At 47.4% G+C, this 23,869-nt stretch overlaps 1 protein-coding gene across 1 annotated transcript in view; it reads left to right on the top strand.

The window, feature by feature from the left end:
• LOC143027810 (uncharacterized) overlaps positions 1 to 23,869 on the top strand; it is a 95,970-nt gene that overhangs the window by 69,591 nt on the left and 2,510 nt on the right. The window contains exons 3-10 of the mRNA XM_076189400.1: positions 19,640 to 19,764; positions 20,242 to 20,430; positions 21,014 to 21,132; positions 21,418 to 21,571; positions 21,774 to 21,938; positions 22,267 to 22,432; positions 22,687 to 22,833; positions 23,138 to 23,299. Of these exons, the coding sequence (XP_076045515.1) occupies positions 19,640 to 19,764; positions 20,242 to 20,430; positions 21,014 to 21,132; positions 21,418 to 21,571; positions 21,774 to 21,938; positions 22,267 to 22,432; positions 22,687 to 22,833; positions 23,138 to 23,299 (1,227 nt within the window). The remainder of the gene's footprint in view (positions 1 to 19,639; positions 19,765 to 20,241; positions 20,431 to 21,013; positions 21,133 to 21,417; positions 21,572 to 21,773; positions 21,939 to 22,266; positions 22,433 to 22,686; positions 22,834 to 23,137; positions 23,300 to 23,869) is intronic.

Genomic DNA, 23,869 nt, shown 5'->3' on the forward strand with positions numbered 1-23,869 from the left:
AGTAAACGTAGTTGTTTTTTTTGTCTAATTTATTGAGGTCGGAGACATATTGTCATACTATTATTGCATACATACAAAACATACACATATATATATGAAATCAACTTGAACTTTTGTCCTAGCTTAATAAAATCGTTTGGTGGTTGGCAAAATATGAATAGTATATAATTTGACCATGGCGGTGAAGGGTTGGAGGGGGGGGGGGAATAGCAAGTGAAGTATGTTTGCGATTGCCAGTGTTGACGCAAATATGTCGGCGGTTATCACAGTTGACGGAAATATGTTGGTGACACGGTGGTAACATGTTTGTTGGAGTTAGCGGAAGTTTGCCGAGGTTACTGGAGTGAACATGATGACGTAGGTCTGGGGCCTGGGGAGGAGGGAGTGGAGGGGTCTGACGTATGAGCTAGCTTGAAGGGGGACTGTTGTTTCGCCTCAAGCTGACCTGACTTGACCCTCATCGATTGACCTGCTGGCCGGGAGGTGCCAGTGTCAGTGCCACATCTACTTCCACCTCCACTTCCACCTCCCCCTCCACTTCCACCTCCACTTCCACCCTCCACTTCCACTTCCACTTCCACCTACCCCCTCCACTTCCACCTACCCCCTCCACTTCCACCTTCCCCTCCACTTCCACCTCCCCCCTCCACTTCCACCTCCCCCTCCACTTCCACCTCCCCCTCCACTTCCACCTCCCCTCTCCACTTCCATATTCATCTGTATCACAAGCTCCGCCATCGTCTCCACCTCGGTCTTGACTTCCACCTCACCCTCCACCTCATCCACCACCTCAGCCTCAAGCAACAGCTTCACTTCCACCTCAATGCCACCTCCATTTACCACCTTCAAAAAAAAAAAAAAAAAAAAAAAAAAAAAAAAAAAGAAGAGAGAGGGAGAGAGAGAGAGAGAGAGAGAGAGAGAGAGAGAGAGATGGAGATGCGTAGTCAGATGGTCGATACATTTTGGCTTGTATCTCGGACTAATCCCCAGAAACCCAGCGACAGTTTAGTGGATTGGTGAGGAGCTTACTACGCCAGGAGACGCCGAGTAGCTGCGGCCGAAGCCGTCACTTTTACTCTCGTACGCTTGGGGAATGTTGGGGGGGCAGTCAGTGCTGGTAATCGGAGAGGAGTGCGGGATTCGAACCCACAACTAAGCGAATGCGAGACCAGCGCGCTTCCGATGAAAACTCGCAATGGGTTGGCCTGGAAATGTGTATTCTGGAACGTGAGCGGTACGAAAGGTGGACAGGACCGTGCAGACAATTTGTTGTATGCGGAAGTTCCAGGCCCCGTTCTGTGTACGGCCGTTCTTTGTAGGGCCGTTACGTAAGATGACCATAAGCGAAGGGAGGGATTGATTAGAGATGCAGGTCGAATATATATATATATATATATATATATATATATATATATATATATATATATATATACGTATATGTAAAGTAGACCAGTTGAAAAAAGAAACTAAGCAGAGCACTTTCGTATATTACATCTTCAGTGCACTAAAGATGTAATATACGAATGGGCTATGCTTCGTTAGTTTCTTTTTCCAAGTGGTCTACTTTGCAAAAGTGAACACACGTACCCGTGTTCTTATTAGCATATATATATATATATATAGTATATATATATATATTATATATATAATATATATAATATAAACTTTTTGTATCCTTTTTCTAAACTTGTTAAATATTCTTAAGACATAGTGCCCCCCCTCTCTTTTCGTAAAAAGTCGTTGTAGGGCAAGGACATTGACTCGCTGGGTCGGAGAATTTCCGACAGAGGAGGAGGAGGAGGAGGAGGAGGAGGTCATTTTCAGGTCAGGCTTGGAACCCTGAGGTTTATTTAATTATCTATTGTTTGAATATTTGTTTGATCAGTTTACTTTTTATATTCATTCTTGGATGAATATTTGTTGTCTTATTTGTGACATCTTAGAGTTGCTCTATGTACTTCTTTATTTGTTTGTTGTTAGGATATTTGTTTCATTTGTTGATGTATTCGTTCTTGGTTGATTATTTGTTGTATTTTATCTGAAATATATCTTTGTACATTTTAGTGATTTTTTACTTTAATTTTTTTGACCAAGTAAGCTGTTGGTTGAAAATTAGAATAATAATGATAATGACAAAGCAAAACAAATGTTTTAGTCGACAACTGAGTAAATTGAATCAGATGTGAGGTATTATTTAATTGGATTCCTGTTTTGTAATAAGATTGACTCTGTTTAAACGTCTTCGTTTCTGCTTGCTGACCACCTTTTATTGCCGGCTTCCTCATAAATAAAATTATTTATTCGTTGCTTGCACGTGCGTCTTGGACTCGTGGGGTTTCGCAACAGGTGTACAGCAAGAACAATGTAGCAAAGGGATCGGGCTTCCCTGAATTGAACAGGCTGGCGGCAGACTTGATATTATTATTATTATTATTATTATTATTATTATTTGGTGTTATTATTGTTGTTTTAAAGAAATGAACATGGTAGAACCTTAAGAATAAAAATGTAGATGAAATGTTGGGTCAAATAAACAATATCGATGCTTTAGAAAAACAGTGTTTCACAAAAATTACCTCCCCCCCCCCACACACACACTTTAGCTCAATAAAATTTCCCAATGAGAACTAGAATAGGCTTAAAAAGCTGGATACAGTAAAAGGTTTGATGACGACGACGACGACAATGATAAACTGGTCGGTATGCCGCGGGTGTTCTTGCCAGCCACGTGACTCAAGGGCGGAGTTCGGCTAAGGTTGACCTTGCCCGTGTCCAAGGACGAGCATCCCCTCGGAGGAGGAGGAGGAGGAGGAGGACAGACAGCCGCCAGGGCCTCGGGGCCGCACGCGACCGCACTCGAGCCCATAACCTACCTGCGACGTCGGCTCCCGTCCCTTTCCCCGTCCCTTTCCCCGTCCCTTTCCCCGTCCCTTTCCCCGTCCCTTTCCCCGTCCCTTTCCCCGTCCCTTCTCCTGTCACTTCGCTGTCACTTCCCCTCCCTCTAATTCTCCTCTTTCCTTCTTTTTATCTCTATTCCTATTTTCCTCCCTCCTCTCTCTCTCTCCTCTTCTCTCTTCTCTTTTCCTGTCGCCTCACCCTTATTTTCCTCCCGCTTATTGGACTCCCCCCCCTCTTCTTTTCCTTTCTACCCCTCTTCTCGCCTCTCCTTTTACCAGTTCTTCATGGCTCACCTCTGGGAGTTGAGGGTCTGGTAGCTGTAGTGGTCAGCTCGTGTCATTTCGAGGCCTCTTGCCAGCAGCGGATTTCCTGTCCTTGCTTCAACAACCCCCAGAGAGAGAGATACACACACACACACACACACACACACACACACACACACACACACACACACACACACACACGGTGGCGCAGTTGGTAGAGCGCTGAACTACCACCATAGTGGCCTGTAGTTCTTGGTTCGAATCCTGCCCAGGGCCGAAATTATTTCGGTACCGCTGCGCTTCGGGTCGTTACTCTGACTCTCGTGGGCGGGGAGTTGGGTGTGTGTGTGTGTGTGCAAGGTCATAGCATTACCCATAGATCGGACCTACGAGCTCTGAGCTCTCTTCCAGGAGGGAAATAGCTGTCGATCACGAGTCCAACACGTGATCCAAAGACCAAGTGAATACACACACACTCAGAAAGAGACACACACACACACACACACACACACACACACACACACACACACACACACACACACACACACACTTATTTTTCATATTTTATGCTAATCTTGTCCGTTTTTCGACCCGCGTGCCTTCTCAGTCACAACTCGCTTCTTCGTGAAATTTATAATTTTTCTTCAAATGCTCCTTGATGATATTGTATTCGGTGCTAGATTGATTGATTATTTTTATTTATTCGTTTATTTATTTTTTGGGGAAGAGTGGGCACCTTTTGTCCAATTCACTTTATTTACAGAAGTCACTACTGTTACCACAATTACTATCACCATAACTACTGATGTGGTTAGTTACATCATGGTTAACGGGTATCGTCCTTAGAGAAGGATTAAGTGAAATTTCATATCTTCTGGACTTCCCGTCCGGATTTCCCGTCCGCCATGACATGAATTATATACAATAAACATTTTATTACTTTGTACAAGTTATGCAAATAATGTTACATGGATACTTTTTTTTTTACAATATAAGGGCTACCCTTGTATGTGACAACAATATTTACAATATATAATTTTGGTTATAATTGACACACAATGGTTTGACCAAGATTAGTAATTTGAATTTAAACAATGGTATATGCGTTAAGGGGACACTGCAGTAGAGGCGTGTTGCCACGCTACCACCACTATCACCACCATCTCCATTCTCCAGCATGTACTCGTACCCCCACTGGAACTCCTCCCCCCATTCCAACCACCACCACCACCATCATCACCACCACCATCACCACCACCACCACCACCACAACTAAATGTGACTGTCTCCACTTTGTCGTCCGTCACTGGCCGCCAGTGCCCGTTAGTGCCCACGCCCGCTCTTGGGTCAGGCTCACTTCCCGAACTTGCTCGAACCCTTGAAGCTGCTCGAGAAGGTCGGGTTCGAGTTTCGTGCAGAGGTTCGGCCCTCCTTTTGGGCCTTGAAGGAGGACCCTTCCCCCGGGGGAGGTGTGGGGGTGGGGGGAGGGGATGGTGGTGGTGTTGCGGTCGTTAATTACCTCGTTTTGGGCTGATTTCTGTGTCGGTTGCCAGTTGTTGAATATGAACGAGTCTGCATACATGTATATGCATTATAAGCACATGTGCGCGCACACACACACACACACACACACACACACACACACACACACACACACACACACACACACACAGCATTACCTATAAATCGGGGCATGTATGATCTCGTGAGTTCGCATCTGGATGGGTAATGAGAGTCGATCACGAGTCCAGCACGTGATTCTTTCTAGGCGGTGGCGAACCACGCACGACTGTCGGCACGTAAGCTAGGGTGCGCATGCTCTTTGTGCATGAACGAATGTCGTGCACTGGTTAAGTAGGATGCATCAGCGACACTTGTGCATTATCTCAAGAAGTTGTCCTTTATCCGGGGGTGGGGGGGGGAATGTGGGCGGGTATCTTTTTATTTTATTTTTATTTTATTTATTTATTTATTTATTTATTTTATTTTATTTTATTTTTTTTATTATTACTTTTTTTTTATCTTAGCAGGCAGAGACAGCGAAAATCCGTTGGGGAGAGAGAGAGAGAGAGAGAGAGAGAGAGAGAGAGAGAGAGAGAGAGAGAGAGAGAGAAAGTGACAGAATGAGGTGATGCATATCCAAACACACACAGAAACACAGACAAACAGACACAGACAGACAAACAGGACAGTTACAGAGTGACCAACAGACCACCGCCACTAGACAAGTGTCCATCTTGGTCGTGCATGTGTGTTCTCCTCAGGGCTTTGTACCACCCCGTGGCTGCCACCGCCACCGCCACCACTCACCGACAGAATACTCTTGCCTTTCACCAGTTCCTCCTAATTTTCCTCAATCTCTTTTCCTCCTTGTTCTCTTTTCCTGCTCCTTTCCTCCCCTTCCTTCCCTCCTTCCTATCTCTTCTTCCTCCCCCTCCTCCCTTCCTCCCCCTCCTCTCTTCCTCCCCTCCCCCCCTTTCCAGGTATCTTTTCCTCTCTTTCTCTGCCACGCTCCTTCCCCTCTCCCCCCTACCGTCTTAGCCTCTCTCTCTCTCTCTCTCTCTCTCTCTCTCTCTCTCTCTCTCTCTCTCTCTCTCTCTCTCTCTCTCTCTCTCTCTCTCTCTGTCTCCCTCCCTCTCTCCCTCCCCACGGCTGAGACAGACAGACAGAGAGAGAGAGGAGAGAGAAATGCTCTTGAGGCCAGGTTTCATTGTTGGTTTTGTTGTCTTCAAGTTCCTTAGATATAACCCATCGAGATGTTTTTCTTCCTCAAAGAACATGCAAAGAAAATTTCAATAAAAACTTGAACGGACCCAGAACGTTCGTCCACTTTGCTCCCAGTTGAATGATAATATCACCAGGCGGCAGAGTAGAGAAAATACTCAGCGGAAAGGTTAAATTAACGAGGGAGAAGGTTTTCGAGCCAGATACAATTGCTTATCGGCTGCCACAATAAAGTTTATAAAAACTTGACCATAGACGTCTAAGGGTCAAGGAACAACCAAGGTGGTAATTACCTTTTTTTTTTTAACCCTTCACAAGAATGGGTAAGGCGTGACGTCGCTGTAAACTGATGAACAAGAGAATTCCTCCTCCTCCTCCTCCTCCTCCTCCTCCTCCTCATGCTGCTGCTGTTCTTCCATCTCCTGCTTCTCCTCCTCCTCCTTCTGTTGTAGCTGCTCTTCCTCTTGGTCCCGATTCTACTCTTCTACCTCCTCCTCCTCTTCACCCTCCATCTCCTTAATCTCCTTCTCCTTCTCCTCTTCCTGTCCCCCTTGCTCCTCCTATTCCTCCGCCTGTTCCTCTCCTCCTGCTTCCCCTCCTGGTCTTCCTCTCTCTCTTCCTGTTTCTCCTCGTATTCCTACCTTCCCATGCCCCTCCCATCCTTACCTGTACACGGGCTTAACTCCCTGCGGTGATCTCCTCTCCCGTGCCCTGTGGTATTCCCAAACGACACGAACCTTCCATTAAGAGAGAGAAAGAGAGAGAGAGAGAGAGAGAGAGAGAGAGAGAGAGAGAGGGGGGGGGAAGGGGTATGGTGGGAGAGCGTAACAACTTTAATCCCATATGTCAACTGAATGGAATCGCTGAGCGACAACCCGGAGAAAACTCTTCCATCAAAGTTTTGCATGTCGTCCTGATCCCGATTTCTTGTCATCACCCGGGCTTCCATCTAACGACTAACACCAGTAACTGCCAACTGCCTTAGCATCCTGGCCAATAAGAACAAGTTGTCGATGACTGGGAGGAATAATGCTGTAACACGCTATATGGCATCATTGGGCATCCGTACTTACCATATATCAGTGGGAGGGCTCATCACTCCTCGAGCGTACTTAGGCCACGTACTTCTTGTCTTATAGTATACGCTTTTATACAACTGGCTTTTGGTCGGTTTGGTAGCGTACCCTTTACTTGTGTAATGCTATCTCACGGCCTTCTTAGGATCACTTTACCTCTGAACAGAATCGCCAGACTACGAACCGTTACCAGTTTTTGGCCCGTAACCTCGCCTCCACCCCCACCCCAGTCCCTTCTCCCAGTTCGGGAACTTCCCTGGAAGCCTGGATTTAGGAGGGAGGGAGGGAGATTGGGGGCGGGGGGGGGGGCTTCTGGACCCAAGATTCTTGATGTAAACATTAGCCCTGTGTTGGTATCGGGTTTCTGTGGCTGGTGCAATTCAAGGTCACGTGTGGGCATGCATACCGTGCCACGTGTAGGGCACGAGCCGTCAAGTCAGGTCGGAGAGAAAATGTCAACACGTGGAAAGGTAATTCAACACAGAGAGTGAGAGAGTGAGAGTTGTGAATTATGAACATCAATAGGCATATTTATGACATTGCCGTTGCAATGGAAAATAGATGACGTAACTTGGTATTCTGAATGATGAGTACTCGTCAACATCCCAGTCTTGTGCCATCAAGACCTGACTGACCTGACTGACCGACTGACCGGTTCGTTTACTGCGTACCTACCCTGGACCTATTTTGTCTTCCATACTTTTCCACCCCGCCCCTGTGTCTCCTTGTCCCCAGGTATTTTGTCACCCTCTATACACAGTACTCTATTTTCGGCTTGGGTCTGTTTTCGTCGCGTCCTCGGACCTCTTGCGTTGTATCATACTGACGTTGACGCTATCGCCTGTCTCTGTCCTGTCGGTGTTCTACCACGAAGCCGACCGAACGCGTGAGATCGATTTCATTTCTTTCTTTTGTTGATTTTTAGAAGGTAAACTGAAGGCTTGGTTGCGCGTGCGTGCTGTAGGGTTCTAATTGTTAGTGCGCGCGCGTGCCTGTTGTTGGAGGTGCCGTACGTATTGTTCCGTCGTGCATTGTTTTGTTTTGTTTATTGTTCAATTTTTTCATCTCTCCTCGAGAGCCAGTCTTCGCTGTAGTCGTGGGCAGGGTTGCTACCTGTCCACCACTCCCTTCCTCCTCCTCTCTTTCTCCTCTCTTTCTTCTCGTCTTTCCTCCTCCCCCTGCCTCCTCTTTTTCTCCTCTCCCTTTCTTCTTTCCCTTCCTCCTCCCCCTTCCTCCCCTCCCTTCCTCCTCCCCATTCCTCCTCCCCCTTCCTCCTCCCCCTTCCTCCTCCCCCTGCCTCCTCTCTTTCTCCTCTCTTTCTCCTCTTTCTTTTCTCCCCTCCTCCTCTCCCTTCCTCCTCCCCTTGCCTCCTCTTTTTCTCCACTCCCTTCCTCCTCTCCTTGCCTCCTCTCCCTTCCTCCTCTCCCTTCCTCCTCTCCTTGCCTCCTCTCCGTTTCTTCTCTCCCTTCCTCCTCCCCCTGCCTCCTCTCCTTTTCTCCTCTCCCTTTCTTCTCTCCCTGCTTCCTCTCTTTCTCCTCTCCCTTTCTTCTCTCCCTGCCCCCTCCCCCTGCCTCCTCTCTTTCTCCTCCCTTCCTCCTCTCCCTTCCTCCTCCCCCTGCCTCCTCTTTCTCCTCTCCCTTTCTTCTCTCCCTGACCCTCTCCCTGCCTTCTCCCCTCCCCCCACCATTCCTCCCTTCCTTGTCCAGCTGCTTCCCCTCACCTCCTCTCCCTGGTGCCCTCCCCTCTCTCCCCCCTCCGCGCTGCCACGTGCAGCAGCAGCAGCGGCAGCGGCAGGAGGAACTTACCCTCACCTTCGACCTTTGGCCCATCGCTCGTATACGTCCATCGGCCGGCAGAGCCTTCCCCCCCCCTCCCGCTACAAGTCGTGTCTCTCCTCTCCCTCCCTCCCTCCTTCCCTCCCTCCCTCCCTCCCTCACCCCAACCCAGCCCTCCATACCTCCAACATTTGACACCTCCAGCGAGCGCCAACCTCCCTCGCCCCTCGCCCCCTCGCCCCTGCCCATCCTCCTCCAAGGCCGACTACCCTCGGCCAGCCCTGCAAACCTCACGACAAATTGGCAGCTGGCCTCTCCCTCTTGCGTTACCTTGCCTGCTTGCCTTGCCTTGCCTTGCCTTGCCTTACCTTACCTGGCTGTCGCATTTGCCCCCTCGCCATTGTATTTCCTTCTTTGTCTTTTTATTTCTCCTTTCTTCCCTCTTCTCTGAATTTTCCTTCCCGTCTTCCCTTTCCCCCTCCTCTCACTCACTTCCCTCACTCCATTCCTCCCTCCTCTCCCTCTCTTTTTTCCTTCATCTTTTCCTTCCTTATCTTTGTCTCTCGCCTCCTCTCTCTCTCTCTCTCTCTCTCTCTCTCTCTCTCTCTCTCTCTCTCTCTCTCTCTCTCTCTCTCTCTCTCTCTCTCTCTCTCCTCTCCCTTTTCCCCTTTCCCTCTCCTCCCCAGGTGGCCGTGTCCTTGGCCTCTTCACCCCTCCCCCTCCTCCCCTTCACGCCCTCGTCCTTCACCTCTTCTGACGACTCCCCCTCCCCCTCCTCCCGTCACCACTCTTCCCCTCCCTCCCTTCCTCTCCACATTCCCTATTCTTCGCGATATCTTCTTTCGGCTCACACTTTCTCCATTTCCTCCTCTTCCTCTTCTCTTCCTCTTCTTCCTCTTGCACCTCTTCCACCTTTTCCTTCTCTTCCCCTCCTCATACTATTGCTTATCCTCATTATCCCCCTCCTCCTCGTTATCCTCCTCCTCTTACTTATCCTCATTATCCTTTTATTTTCCTTCTTTCCCTCCACCTCCTCTTCCCCTCCTCCACCTCATCTTCTTCCCCCACCTTCTCTTCCTCCTACCTCCACCTCTTCCCCCTCCTTCACCTCCTCTTCCTCCTCTCCCACCTCCTCTTCCTCCTCTCCCACCTCCTCCTCCTCTTCCACCTCCTCCTCTTCCAGGATCCAGAACTCCCCAACTTTCACTGGTCCCATTTTTCGTGGGACGGACATGGCACGATCCCTCTTTTGGGCCCGAAATGGCGCCCCGGGGCCCGCTTCTTCTCCACCCGGGGGGGTGGGAGGGGGTCTGGGAGGGAGAGGGGGGAGGGGGGGTGAATTCACCATCTAAGGGTCTGGTGTCAGCTTCGTTGGAGAACCTCTGTATGGCGTTGATTCTCCATCCTCCCCCTCCTCTCTCTCTCTCTCTCTCTCTCTCTCTCTCTCTCTCTCTCTCTCTCTCTCTCTCTCTCTCTCTCTCTCTCTCTCTCTCTCTCTCTCTCTCTCTCTCTCTCCCTCCCTCCCTCCCCTTCATGGGCGCAGTCGTAGGCCGGATAAGAGTAAAAGCCAACATCAAGGATGCTGCTCCCACATGAATAAATAGAGAGAGGGAGAGGAGGGGGGCGAGAGAAGGAGGGGTTATGGAGAGAATGAGAGAGGGAGAGGGGATATGGTCAGAGGTAGAATGAGAGAGAGAGAGAGAGAGAGAGAGAGAGAGAGAGAGAGAGAGAGAGAGAGAGAGGAGGGGGGTAAGGCGAGAAGGAGAGGAAGACGAGTGACACGCCGAGAGTAAGAGGCAGAGGCAGGAGAGAGAGAGAGAGAGAGAGAGAGAGAGAGAGAGAGAGAGAGAGAGAGAGAGAGAGAGAGAGAGAGGTCTGTGGGAGTAGAAGGGTTTATTTCATTATCAGGCGGCATACCTCATTGATGTGATGAATGGAGGGATGGATGGATGGATGGATGGGCCGTCTCGGGTGGCCCAAGCCGCCGCACAGAATCCAGTTGAGGGCGTCACTTCTCGTACCTGTGTCCTCGTTGTCGTCCTCGTACTCGTTGTCCTCGATTTCGTCGTCGTTTTCGTTTACCTGTCTCTCTCCGCTCCAGTGCTTCCGTCCCTCTTGTTTATTTCTACTGCTTTGTTTATTTATGTGTTTATGTACTCACTGTATTTTATATTATGTATATGTGTATTTTATTATGTGTGTATGTATGGATTGTATGTATTTATGTATTTGTATGTATGTATTTATGTATTTGTATTATGTATATATGTATTTATGTATGTATGCATGTATGTATGAATTGTATGGGGGTCATGTACTTGTAAGACCACGGTAGGAAGCTCGTTCAATGTGTCTGGTTGTCTGTGGCCAGGGAGCAAAAACCAAATGGAATAAAGTTGGACCCGATGGAACGAAGCTTGTCTTGATGGTGTATTTGTTTGTGTGTTCCTTTAATCGTTTTTGTGGTCGTTTTTCGTCTTTCGGTTTAGATACCGTGGTCATGTCATGTCATGTTGGTGTTTTCTTGTTTGCAAACTTCGTTCACTTCGTCGTCGTCTTGTGGCCACTTCGACAGCGGAAACCTTCCTCGAAGTCGGGACCTCGGTCGTCGTCGTCGTCGTCGTCGTGGTCGTGCTTCGGAATGTCCACGAGCCCTTGTCGTCCTTCCGAAGCGGATGGACCGAAATGGTTGACCTCGAATGCTCGTGTGTGTCCGCTGACCTCGGCTGGCGAGCACGAGGCGACCTTGCGTTGTCCAGGGGGACTTCGGTGTTGTTGTTGTTGAACCCCCTCCCCCCATTATTATTTTATTTTTATTTATTTGTTTTCGCTGGGGGTGTCTGTAGGCTTGTTAAACTCTCTCTCTCTCTCTCTCTCTCTCTCTCTCTCTCTCTCTCTCTCTCTCTCCTATTCTGTCTCTCTCCTCTTCTGTCTCTCTATCTCCCCTTCTCTCTATCTCCTCTCTCGCGCGCGCGCTCTTTTCTCTCTTCTCTATCTCTCTTCTCGTTCTCTCTTCTCGTTCTCTCTTCTCTCTTGTTCTCCCTCTCTCTCTCCCTCTCCCTCTCTCTACCCCTCTATCTATCTCTCTCTCGCTAGTACTACATCTTCGAGTATTTGGAAGATAGAAATAAGTCTAGAAATTCTAGCATTAGGAACTAATATGGTTCTCGTGTTTTTCCCCCTAGATGTAGGGACACGTGTGTTAATTAAGAGTCATTGGAGATGTAAGGGAATTTTAGGGAAATTCCCCGCAGCCTTGGGAACCGTCTATAATTGACTGCATTCTAGAACTAGACAATGTGTGTCATTGCGGCTGAAAAATGTCTGAACGCCATCCATGGTGTGATTGAAATCGCCTTATGATAACCAGAATGGAATCAACTAAGTGTGGAACATAAGAGAGAGAGTGAGTGAGTGTGTGTGTGTGTGTGTGTGTGTGTGTGTGTGTGTGTGTGTGTGTGTGTGTGTGGTTATTCAGTGTGATTAGGAACATATTGCTACAGGTCTCAGTTACTTGTGTATTGTTGACAAACAGATACAACCAAGTAGTTCATCAGGTCACACCATGTTCGACTTTCTATATGTGCACACACATGTACACATACACACACACACACACACACGCACGCACGCACGCACGCACGAGACATGTGGACATTTTATTGATTGATTTACTCATTCTTATGCATATGAGAATTATGTTCTGCTCCGTGACTTGTTTACTAATACAGCCAAGGAAAATAGAAATTATGTTTGAGCGAAACGTAATAAACAAACAAATAAACAAATAAAATGAGAAAGAAGTGATCGTGGATGTCACAACAGCATCGCACGATGCCTACCCCTCCTCCTCCTCCTCCTCCTCCTCCCTCTTCCATCCTCTTCCCTCCTCCGTCTCTTCCTCCCTCTTCCCCTTCTCTCTCCTTTTCCTTCCTACCCCTCCTCTTTTTTTTCTTCCTCCCTCCATGTTTCCCTCCTCCGTTTCCTTCCCCCCCTCCTCTTCCCTCCTCTCTTTTTTCTCCCCCCTCCCTCCATCCATCCATCCATCCATCCATCCATCCATCCATCCATCCTCCCGCCCTCCCTCCACCCTCCCTCCGTCTTCCCTCTCCCTATCTCCATCCTCCTCCCTCCCCCTTCCTCCTACTCCCTTGTACGAGTACGAAAATCGGGGCGGGTCTCCTTACCGCTCGAAAGATTGCGACACTTGACGACGACGACGACGGCAATTGGAAAAGGACGCTAATGAAGGTCTAATTGGCCGCTTGGGATGGAAGGAAGCGGATTATGTTCCGAAATAATTGGGTGTGACGTCATCTTGCATAAATGTCAAGACATCCTGGCGATGTTAATAATTAAGGAAATTGTATACATGTTTATTATTTATTCATTTATTATATTGTTTATTATCTTTATTTTACTGTTTTTACCGTGTGAGGTTCATGTACTATAGAAAGTTGTAAAGAGCTGGTTATTACTTGATAGCACAGGAAAGCTAATGGTTGAAGGTAGTAATGATATAATCATTGACAGTCATTGTTGTCTATAATTATGGACGCCGTTTGATTTTACGAAGGTAAATAAAAACGGGTCCGAAGTTTCAATTATTCGGAATGAAAACTGCTTTTGGTATACGGAATGTTCCGTATTTTTTTTTTTTCCTCCTAATTGGAAACTTCCCAATTTTGGTGATGACCCAACAGGGAAAACGATGCATTTGCCGCCATCTTGAACAAGGTTATCCCAGGATTATTTTAATCCCACTGTGTCTTAAACGGGAGAAAATATGTAAACATGACTAACTGATGTGCGGCGCAAGGCGTCTTCTCACGATGCCGTCGTCCCCTCTCACGGCGTCCTCCGACCCTCTCACGGCGTCCTTCGACCCTCTCACGGCGTCCTTCGACCCTCTCACGGAGTTCTCAGACCCTCTCACGGCGTCCTTCGACCCTCTCACGGAGTCCCTCGCCCCTCTCACGGCGTCCCTCGCCCCTCTCACGGCGTCCTCCGACCCTCTGACGGCGTCCTCCGACCCTCTGACGGCGTCCTCCGACCCTCTCACGGCGTCCTCCGACCCTCTCACGGCGTCCTCCGACCCTCTCACGGCGTCCCCCGACCCTCTCACGGAGTCCCCCGACCCTCTCACGGAGTCCCACGACCCTCTCACGGAGTCCCCCGACCCTCTCACGGCGTCCCACGACCCTCTCACGGAGTCCCCCGACCCTCTCACTCTGTCCACCTTCCTCTCTAGGGTTTTGTTCCCTTTTCAGTTCCTTTTCCCCTTCTGTCTCGCTACAATGAGCATTCCATATCTCGCTACTTTCTCGTCTCACAGCTTTAATTCCCCCTCTCGCGGTATCAGCTCCCCTTCTCTCACGCTCTCTGTTCTCTCCCTCTCACAGCCTCTGTTCCCCAATCTCACGAGCCTCGGTCCCCCATCTTATGGCCTCGATCTCCCCTCTCTCACGGCCTAAGTCCCCAATCTTGACCTCTGTTCCCCCCTCTCTCACGGCCTAAGTCGCCCTCTCACGACCTCGGCCTCCCTCTCACGACCTCGGCCTCCCATCTTACGATATATGTCCCCCTCTCACGACCTCGGCCCCCCATCTTACGATATATGTCCCCCTCTCACGACCTCGGCCCCCCATCTTACGATATATGTCCCCCTCTCACGACCTCAGCCCCCTCTCACGTCCTCGGGCCCCCATCTCACGATATGTCCACCTCTCACGGCCTCAGTTCCCTCTCACGGCCTCTGTTACCCAATCTCGCGGCATCTGCCACTTTCTCACGGCCTCTGTTCCCCAATCTCACGGCATGTGCCCCCCTCTCACGGCCTCAGTACCCCTATGTTATGGCCTGTTCCCCCCTCGGCCTCACATCCCCCTCTCACGGCCTCCTTTCCTCTCACTCCCGGCTTCCTCTCCTCTCTCACAGCTTCCTTTCTTCAGTCTGTGTTCTTTACTCATTGAAAAGGCTCGATTCTTTTCTTGGATTTTTCTTCCCTTCCATCTACTGTACATGTTGAAGCCAAGGGTCGAAGAAGCAAAGAGCGGTGGCACTCCCCACCCTCTCCCTTTCCTCCCCCTCCCCTCTCTCCCCCCTTCCTCCCCTCCCCTCCCCTCCCCTCCTCTCCCGCTTGCCTCTCCATCTCCATCCCCACCCACCCGCCCGCCCGCACTCACCGCCGCCGTCGCCACCCACTCGCCTGTAGATTGTTCCTCCTTAGTGTCCCGCCCAGGCCTCCCTCGTATCCACCTCCACCCCCTCCGTCTCCCCTTCCTCCTCCTCCTTCCTCCTCCTCTCCTCTCCGTCTCCACCGCCCGCCGCCCTCGCCGGCTCTCCCTCCCCCTCCAACCTGTTGGCACTCCAGGCGGCTGGAGGTCTGGAGGTCTGTGGCACTCAACGTCGAGGCACCACGGAAGGTGGACGCTCCCAAGATCTAGCTGCTGGTCAGCTAGGAGGAACAGTTGTCCCACGCTTCCACCCCCACTTCCTCTTCCCTCTCGTCTGGACAAGAGGCGCTTCCAAGTGTGTTTTTTTGAATAGTCGAGTAGTGGTACAAGACGAAGACGGTTCTTGAAGAACCTGTCGATTTGCTCAAGCCTTAGTTCCTCTCTCTTCAAGGAGACCGGAAAGCCAAGTTAGTTAACTTGTTTAAGGTTAAAAGGAACGGAGTCTGTCGGAGAAGAGGGGACTTCGTGTCAGCACCGAAGAAGCTGACTTCGAGTACTCGGTGCTCGCCTCCGGAGACTTCGATAAGGAAGTCATCAACTTTATTTTTTTGAGATTCGCGTCGTCGGGGGGTTCTTTCCCCTCATCCTCGAAGAACCATTGATACCAAGGAGGACCTCGGTGTCTTGGTGGGCCCTCTCCGCCCGCCCTCGCCCGACACCACAACCTGTACCCTCAGGAACCTCGCAGGGGTGCTCGGTCAGCTCTGCAAGCTCGCAAGCGGGCAGTGCTTCCTCTCCGCGGCTACCATGCCCGCCGATGCAAAGGCCGCTGCCGCAGCCGCAGCCGCAGCAGCCAACGCGCCCGCACCCCCAGAGCACACCCACACCCGGCCGCCCGTATCCACGCACGGGCTCCACACCCACACCCACGGGCACTGTCATAACCACATGCACGCCCACTTACACGCTCATGCTCACATGCATGGCCATGCGCATCCCCACATTCATGCGCATAATCATCATGCGCATGAGCATGGGCATGAGCATGGTAATGAAGACCACGGTCATGATCATAATCATAACCATGATTACGAATGCAAGCACGACCACCATAGCCACGATTATAACCATAATCATGACTCCGAGTGCAAACACGACCACCATATCCACGACCACGATTGCAAGCACGACCATATCCACGACCACGAGTGCAAGCACGACCACGGCCACGAATGCAAGCACGACCACGGCCACGACCACGGCCACGAATGCAAGCACGACCACGGCCACGACCACGGCCACGAATGCAAGCACGACCACGGCCACGACCACGACCACCATATCCACGACCACGAATGCAAGCACGGCCACGACCACAACCACGACCATGAGTGCAAGCACGACCACGGCCACGACCACAACCACGACCACAACCACAACCACGACCACGAATGCAAGCGCGACCATCACCTGCACGACCTCGACCTGGACTTCGACCCCGTCTACGACCTTAGCCACAAGCGCCGCCACAGGCACTCGCACAAGCGGAACAGGCGCACGCCCACGCACAAAAAGAAGGGCGGCGTCGTCGCTGGCCAGGACACCACCTTGGAGGACTCCGACATCGTCGCCCTCAAGCCCCCTCACCACCATCACCACCATCACCACCACTGTGGGGAAGGCACGCTCAGGCTGTGTGACGTCATCTCCGATACTACCGCCCTACGCCCACATGAGGAACTCAAAGACGAAGGTAGATAGATAAAGGGTTTGGGGGCAGCGAAGGAGAAGGGGGATGGAGGGAGGAGGGCAAAATGTTGTGGGGTGACCTGTGATATTCTCTGTAGTTATCGTTATTGAATTTAAAAAATGTTACTTTCTCCGCGAATGATACTGATGTGGCCTTCTTTGTTTTTACGTGCATCGATACTATGGCGCCCCCACCTACCCCATAGAGTGCCCTAGAGTTGGCACTAGTGCTAATATCCTAGGACCTGTTTTAGGATCGTAGTTAGGGTGCGCATATATATATATATATATATATATATATATATATATATATATATATATATATATATATAATATATTGCCCCCCGCCAATGTCCAAGGGTATCCAATTGCAGTTTTGTTAGTTTTGAAAATGAAAACGTTATGGCGTCACTGCTTAGTGTGACGTCACGTGACCGCTATATTCGAGTGGGACTCGGGAGTTGCAGTCGCCCTCAGGTGAATGGAATCTTGAGGCGGCACTCGAAAGTGAAAACCGTCCCTGTCTTTTTTTTTGGGGGGGGGGATGGGTTGTGGTGATGTGAATGGGGGAGCGGGTTGTTCATATAGCTGAAGGAAGTCGCACATCGACTGAGGAAATGAATGAGTGTCAATAGTTAATCTGAAGATTATATATATATATATATATATATATATGTGTGTGTGTGTGTGTGTGTGTGTTGACTTTATTATGACAAATAAGACTGAAGGTGGAAGAAGCAGACGAGGAGTAATGGGAGAATTTCACGCTAAAGCGTGAAATTCTCCCATTACTCCTCGTCTGCTTCTTCCACCTTCAGTCTTATATATATATATATATATATATATATATATATAATATTGTGTATGTGTGTGTATATGTATTTTTCCCACGAGGACTTTGCTCTTCAGTGTGGCTGTGGAACGGCAGAGACGGCACGGACACATGGTGCATTTCTCTCTCTCTCTCGGTGTATGTGTGCGTGCATGCGGGTCCACGTAATTTTATTGACCTAATTATATTATAAAGGAAAGGAGCGTCTGTTGTGTAGTATATACATTTCCTACCTCCATAACCCCAATTGCACACCTTCCCCCTTCCCCCTCACCCTTACTCCTTCCATTTCTCCTTCCCTCTTCTCCTTTCTCTCTCTCATCCTACTTGTCAGTTTTCATTTTTTTTTTTTTTTGCTTCCGTAGTCTACAGCTTTTTCTTCGTCTCCCTTCTTCGTCTTCCTCTTTCTCTTCTTCTGTTTCCCAATTTTTTTTTCGTTCAGTCGACCTCTTCCTTCCTCTCCTTCCTTCCTTCCTTCTTTGGTTATGCCAACCTCATGTTCCTAATTCCCGACCTACAATATTTCCTTGCTCCTTTCGCAACTCTCCCTCTCTTCCGTTTCTTTTCCAGTCTGTTCTGACCTGTTTCTTCAATTTCCACCCACCCTCACGTGTCACTTGTGCTCTTGTTTTGTGTTTTCCTGTTTTGCTAACCCAAATACGTGTTATGTAGTTCTTGGTGTGTATTCCTGTTCTCCTCTTGCGGGTTCGTGACGTAGGTGTGACGTAATTGTGACGCAAGTTCTCGGCATCGTGACGTCACGTTGTTTTGCCGCCGGCTCCCCTCGGCGCCGACGTCATAGCTGGACTCTTGATCTTTTGTCGTCGCCGTCGTTGCTCTTCTGTTGTTCCTCCCCTCCCTTGTCATTGTCTTCTCGGAGTTTTCATTCATTTCCTCCGGAGTCTTTCCAAAACTCATTGTGGCAACTCTGCCATTGTGCCGAGTTCTGTTTATTGACGATTTTTCGTCCTCTCGTTTGTCTCTTTTCATATCAGAGGGGGCCGCGCCGATTCTGTTTTTCATTTTTCTCTCGCATTGTCGACTCAAGATTTGAAAGCGACATGACGTCATCATATATTTGTCTTTGTACGTCATGAGGGCATTCGTTTTTCATATTTGTTTATTATTGCACAGATTTCTCCTGTTTCTTGTGATCCCTAGCCCGTACAGTTTTATATATAAATAAATGTAAAGGTCACAGGTAATTTGGAGGAACGATGGTCTGACTTCAGAAGGCCTTGCCGGTATGCTTAACGGAATAGTGTTCGATTCCTTCGATCGGAGTTTGCATTTATGATCGAATTGTGATCAGATTTAATTGCCCATGGAACATTCTCGGCTCCAAACACAATTGAAAGTTTCACGACCTGCTTCGGTGTTGTAAGATATAGATAATAATGATGATAATTGTCTGTATGTGCTGTACATAGTGTGCTTAAGTTATGTCGACATTATGATTCGTACTAAGTATTATGAAATAGACAACCGATACTGCTTTTTTACAACTGCGCACGTGATGTTGCGCAGCTGGTGGAATTTGGTGACGTAGCCTAGGACTCATCCCCTGGGAAGACGACGAAATTATGAAATGTGCGATGTAATATCGTTTTTTTTTTATTTTATTTTTCTTGTACGAAAGTGGTTCACAAAACATTTGAGCACATCATCAATAGGGTTAGACACCTCGATCATTTAAAATGAGCTGTATAAAACGAGATACGTAAGGGAATTCATAAAGAAAAAAAATCAAATTCATTATTGTCTGAACGGATACGCACGAGTCTGAGTTCAAGTTATCAAAAAGTCCTTGCTGGAAAGGATGTGACTAACAAGAAGTTTCCAGTTGTGATGGCGTCATTGGATCCTTAGAAAAAAAGTTTTTAGGATGCTGTCTTAACCTTTCTGAGAACTAGACACAAGATTTATGATTATGAATATGTTTACTGCGTGCGCACACACACACACACACACACACACACACACACACACACACACACACACACACACACACACACACACACACACACACACACACACACACACACACACAAATGTATTACGTATTTATCACCCATGATGTATTGCAATTTTGTTATTGAAAGTGAACCCGATCTCAGCATTAAACTCGTTTCTCTTCTTGTTGCAGAACTGTGTCCAGACTGCGCGGCATACTATAGCAATCGGTCAGCATGTCTTATGATGCTGGGTCGCTATGCCGACGCCCTGGCTGATGCCAGAGAGGCTGTCAAACTTGATGCAACCTTTGTCAAGGTAAGGAGGAGGGAGGAGGGTGTGTGTGTGTAGGGGGGGGGGAATGCTTCTGTCGTCTTGTGTTACCCATAGGTGATTCTTTTGCTTCTTGTTTTTAGCATCTCTTTTCACTTTCCTGTCCTTTTCTATATTTTTATTTTCCCCTTCTTTCTTCTTCAGTTTTTCTGTGCCCCGTATTTTCTTCTTTCTTCTTTCTTTCCTCATTTTATCTTATTTCTTCTTTCATTCTTGTCTTTCTTCTTTCTCTCTCTCTCTCTCTCTCTCTCTCTCTCTCTCTCTCTCTCTCTCTCTCTCTCTCTCTCTCTCTCTCTCTCTCTCTCTCTCTCTCTCTCTCTCTCTCTCTCTGTGTGTGTGTGTTTTCATGTGTGCACATTTTTAATATTAATGATAATAGTAATGATAATAATTATAACAACAATCATTGGACCCTTGTAATGTATTACAGTACTAAAAGTTCCATTTTTGTATTCCTCGTAGGGTCACATTCGAGTTGCCAAGTGCAACATTGCATTGGGCGATGCCACGGCCGCACTCTCTGTCCTCCGCCAAGCGCAGGAGATGGAACCTCACAATCGAAACATCAGGGATGAGATGAACAATGCGCAGATGTTGCTAGATTGTTTAGCTGAAGTGGACAAGGTCGCTGACAAGAAAGACTTCAGAACGGTAAGTAGAGTTTGGCATTGGCAATTGTAGCCTCTTTCAGTGCTTAAGAATAGTACTTGATGTCTTTATGGCCCTCACGAGAGGAAAATACATCGGTATTAACCGTAACAAAATTACAAAGAATGCCACCAGGTTAACCCATTCAACTCCGATGACAAGATGTCTTGTCATTTGGTCAAATAAAACAAAAAATCATAAAACACCAAAATGTTTGATCAAACACCAGAAAAATATGACGTCAATCCTCGCTTCGCTCGCAGCGAAGCGAGGACTGACGTCATATTTTTCTGGTGTTTGATCAAACATTTTGGTGTTTTATGATTTTTTGTTTTATTTGACCAAATGACAAGACATCTTGTCATCGGAGTTGAATGGGTTAATGGGGTCATATTGATGGGTGATATAGCATACAATTTTCTTTCTGAAAAAAGTGTGTTCTGAAGTATAGGTGATAGGCTTTCTGTATGTAGAAAACCTGACGGTAAACCTGGGAAGATGTTTAAGATGAAAATAATGGTGAAGAATGTATACCTTTTGTAAGGCTCGCAGGTAGGATTACCTAACGAGTTGTTGTTCTTTGCAGGCAATCTATCACATCGACCGTGCTCTCAATCATGCTGTTGGGTGCTTTTCCCTCAAGATCCGCAAAGCCGAGTATTTGGTCTTCTTGCAACGATTTGGTGATGCACAAGAAATTGTCAAGTAAGTAAATTGTTTATAATTTTGGTTGAAGTGCATCATGGTGTCTTAATGCATGATTAGTCCATGGTGCTGGATCATGAAGTATTGACGCACATTTTGAGAAATGCTAAGGTTGAGAAATTTGATTCCTTCAAGTTTTGCCAAACAATATTTTCCCTTGAAAGATAATTTAGCTTCCTTATACATTGTTTCACACATTATTCAATGTATTCCTGAATGTTGGTACTGTATTTGTGAAATATGATTTCATCACTGTAGACTGATTTATGAATTTGTTTCTTGCAGTGAAATCCTGTCTTATGATAACGGTAATGTGGATGCAGTCTATGTGCGGGGAATGTGCCTTTACTATCAGGATAACCAGGATGCTGCCTTCAATCATTTCCAACGTGTTTTACGCCTGACCCCAGACCATCTTAAGGCCAAGGAGATATACAAGGTAAGAAGAGGCTGTAGTTGTTTATGTAAACTGTTGAAGTTGGAGAACAAGTATGGTGGATGGAGAAAGGGTAATGGCGTATTAGAAGTTTAGAAGCACATGCAATTGCGTATAAATATTGTAATTATACTAGTAAAGTGTATTGACTAATGGATTGCTTTAGTTGAAGTCTAATAGATGATTTATTTTTCCAACATCACAGAAAGCAAAAGCACTTAAACTGAAGAAGGAGGAAGGTAACGATGCCTTCAAGAGGGGAGCCTTTGTCGATGCCTATGACCTCTACACAGAGGCGCTGGCAATTGATCCTCTCAACAAGCACACATGTGCAAAGCTGTACTTCAATCGAGCTACTGTTAATTCCAAGGTGAGTTATCTTGGGGAAAGCAAATGGGTGCTGGACAAATGTGGTATGGGTGTATACCTTGGTTGGCAACCTCCTTTATAAGGAGGAAGGGGCTATTTGCAGGCTATTGGTAAAAATGAAATCCTAGTTTCCCATAGTGACAAAAGAACATAGGTAATGAATGTTAATGGGATGAAAATAGCCACTGTTTATTAAAATATGAAAGCAGGCCAGTAAGTGTTGATAATGGTATTGTACGGCCAAGTAGGGATATGGGAAATGGGTGATTTATAGCAAGGCAAAATATACTTCTAGGTGTCTAAAGACATTTTACATTTACATTTGACAGCTTGAGAAATTGGATGCGGCTGTGGAAGATTGTACAGCAGCCATCAACTTGGATGAAACTTATGTCAAGGCATACTTGCGGAGGGCCAAGTGCTATCAGGGTGTTGACAAACACCAAGAGGCAGTCAGAGACTATGAGAAGGTCTTCAAGATTGATAAGAACCAAGGTGTGTAGACTTGAGATAGTTGAAATAAAATGTTTAAAAAAAATTATCATAATTGACAAAAATTTGTTTTTGCCCGAGTTGGGGCATATTTTTTTTGGAGAGAACACTAAATTGCTTTAGTTATTGCAGTTATTAGAGTACAAACCTTTTTTAAGATAAAACCCTCAAATAGAAGGTTCATGGTGTGGGTATTTTATTAATTGAAAATTGGTGTTGAAGTGAACATGTTTTTATGCCAAATTTTCTTTCGACAGAACACAAAAGGTTACTTCAGGAGGCAAAAATCCAGCTGAAGCGTTCTAAAAGGAAGGATTACTACAAAATATTAGGTGTCAACAAGTCTGCAAGTGAGGATGAGATCAAGAAATCCTACCGGAAAATGGCTCTTGTACATCATCCTGGTAAGTAGAGTTGAAAACGAGAAAATAGGGAGTCGTTTTTCAGGGCTTTGGCATTTAGTCGAAGGTTTGAATAGATATTCATAAGATTTGAATTGAAAGAATCTTTGGAATCGCAAAAATTTTGCTAAATAATGTTTGCTTTCAATTAATCACCATCCAGTCAGATTTGTTTTTAAAGTTATTAAAGAAACAGGAAATGTATTTATCAAGTGTCCAGTTCTGTTATGATTATGGCAATTGAGTAGTTAGCCAGTAAGAAACGAGTCATAGTCCACTGAACACCCAATTTTTCTTTCTTTCACAGATCGTCATGCTAATGCAAGTGAAAATGAGAAGCATGACCATGAGGTCAAGTTTAAAGAAATTGGGGAGGCATACTCGGTGCTTACAGACGCAAAGAAGCGGGCCATGTATGACCGGGGACATGACTTCAATGATCCAGATGGTGGTGGATTTCCCCAAGAGGGTGAGTACTCCACTATCATAGAGTTGAACCACTGTATGTTTATTCCTCATTCCTCTTCTCATTCTCCTCCTCTTCCACCTCCTCCACTTCCACCTCCTCCACTTCCACCTCCATCACTTCCACCTCTTCCACCTCTTCCACCTCCTCCACTTCCACCTCCTCCACTTCCACCTCTTCCACCTCCTCCACTTCCACCTCCTCCACTTCCAACTCTTCTTTGTACTCCTGCTCCTCCTCTTCACCTTCCTTGTACTCCTCATACTCTTCCTCCTCCTCCTCCTGCACCCTCCTCTCCTATTCTTCTTCCTCCTCTTTCTCCTTCATCTCCCTCTCCTTTACCTCATCCTTGTCTCCTTCTACCTCTCTTCCTCCCTCTCCTTCTCCAACTTCTCTCTCTCTCCATCTCTTTCTCCCTCTCTTTCTCCCTCTTCTTCTTCATCTCCTTCCCCATTTCCTTCCCCCTACCTTCCCCACCATCTTTTCATCTTCCTCATTTCGCCTCCTCCTCCTTATTGTAGATTTATTACAAATTGTAAATAAAGGCTGTATGAGAAATTCATGGGTGGAGGG

The sequence above is a fragment of the Oratosquilla oratoria genome, chromosome 8 (genome assembly GCF_046742065.1).
Source record: "Oratosquilla oratoria isolate Oo_2021 chromosome 8, ASM4674206v1, whole genome shotgun sequence".
Classification (NCBI taxonomy): Eukaryota; Metazoa; Arthropoda; class Malacostraca; order Stomatopoda; family Squillidae; genus Oratosquilla; species Oratosquilla oratoria.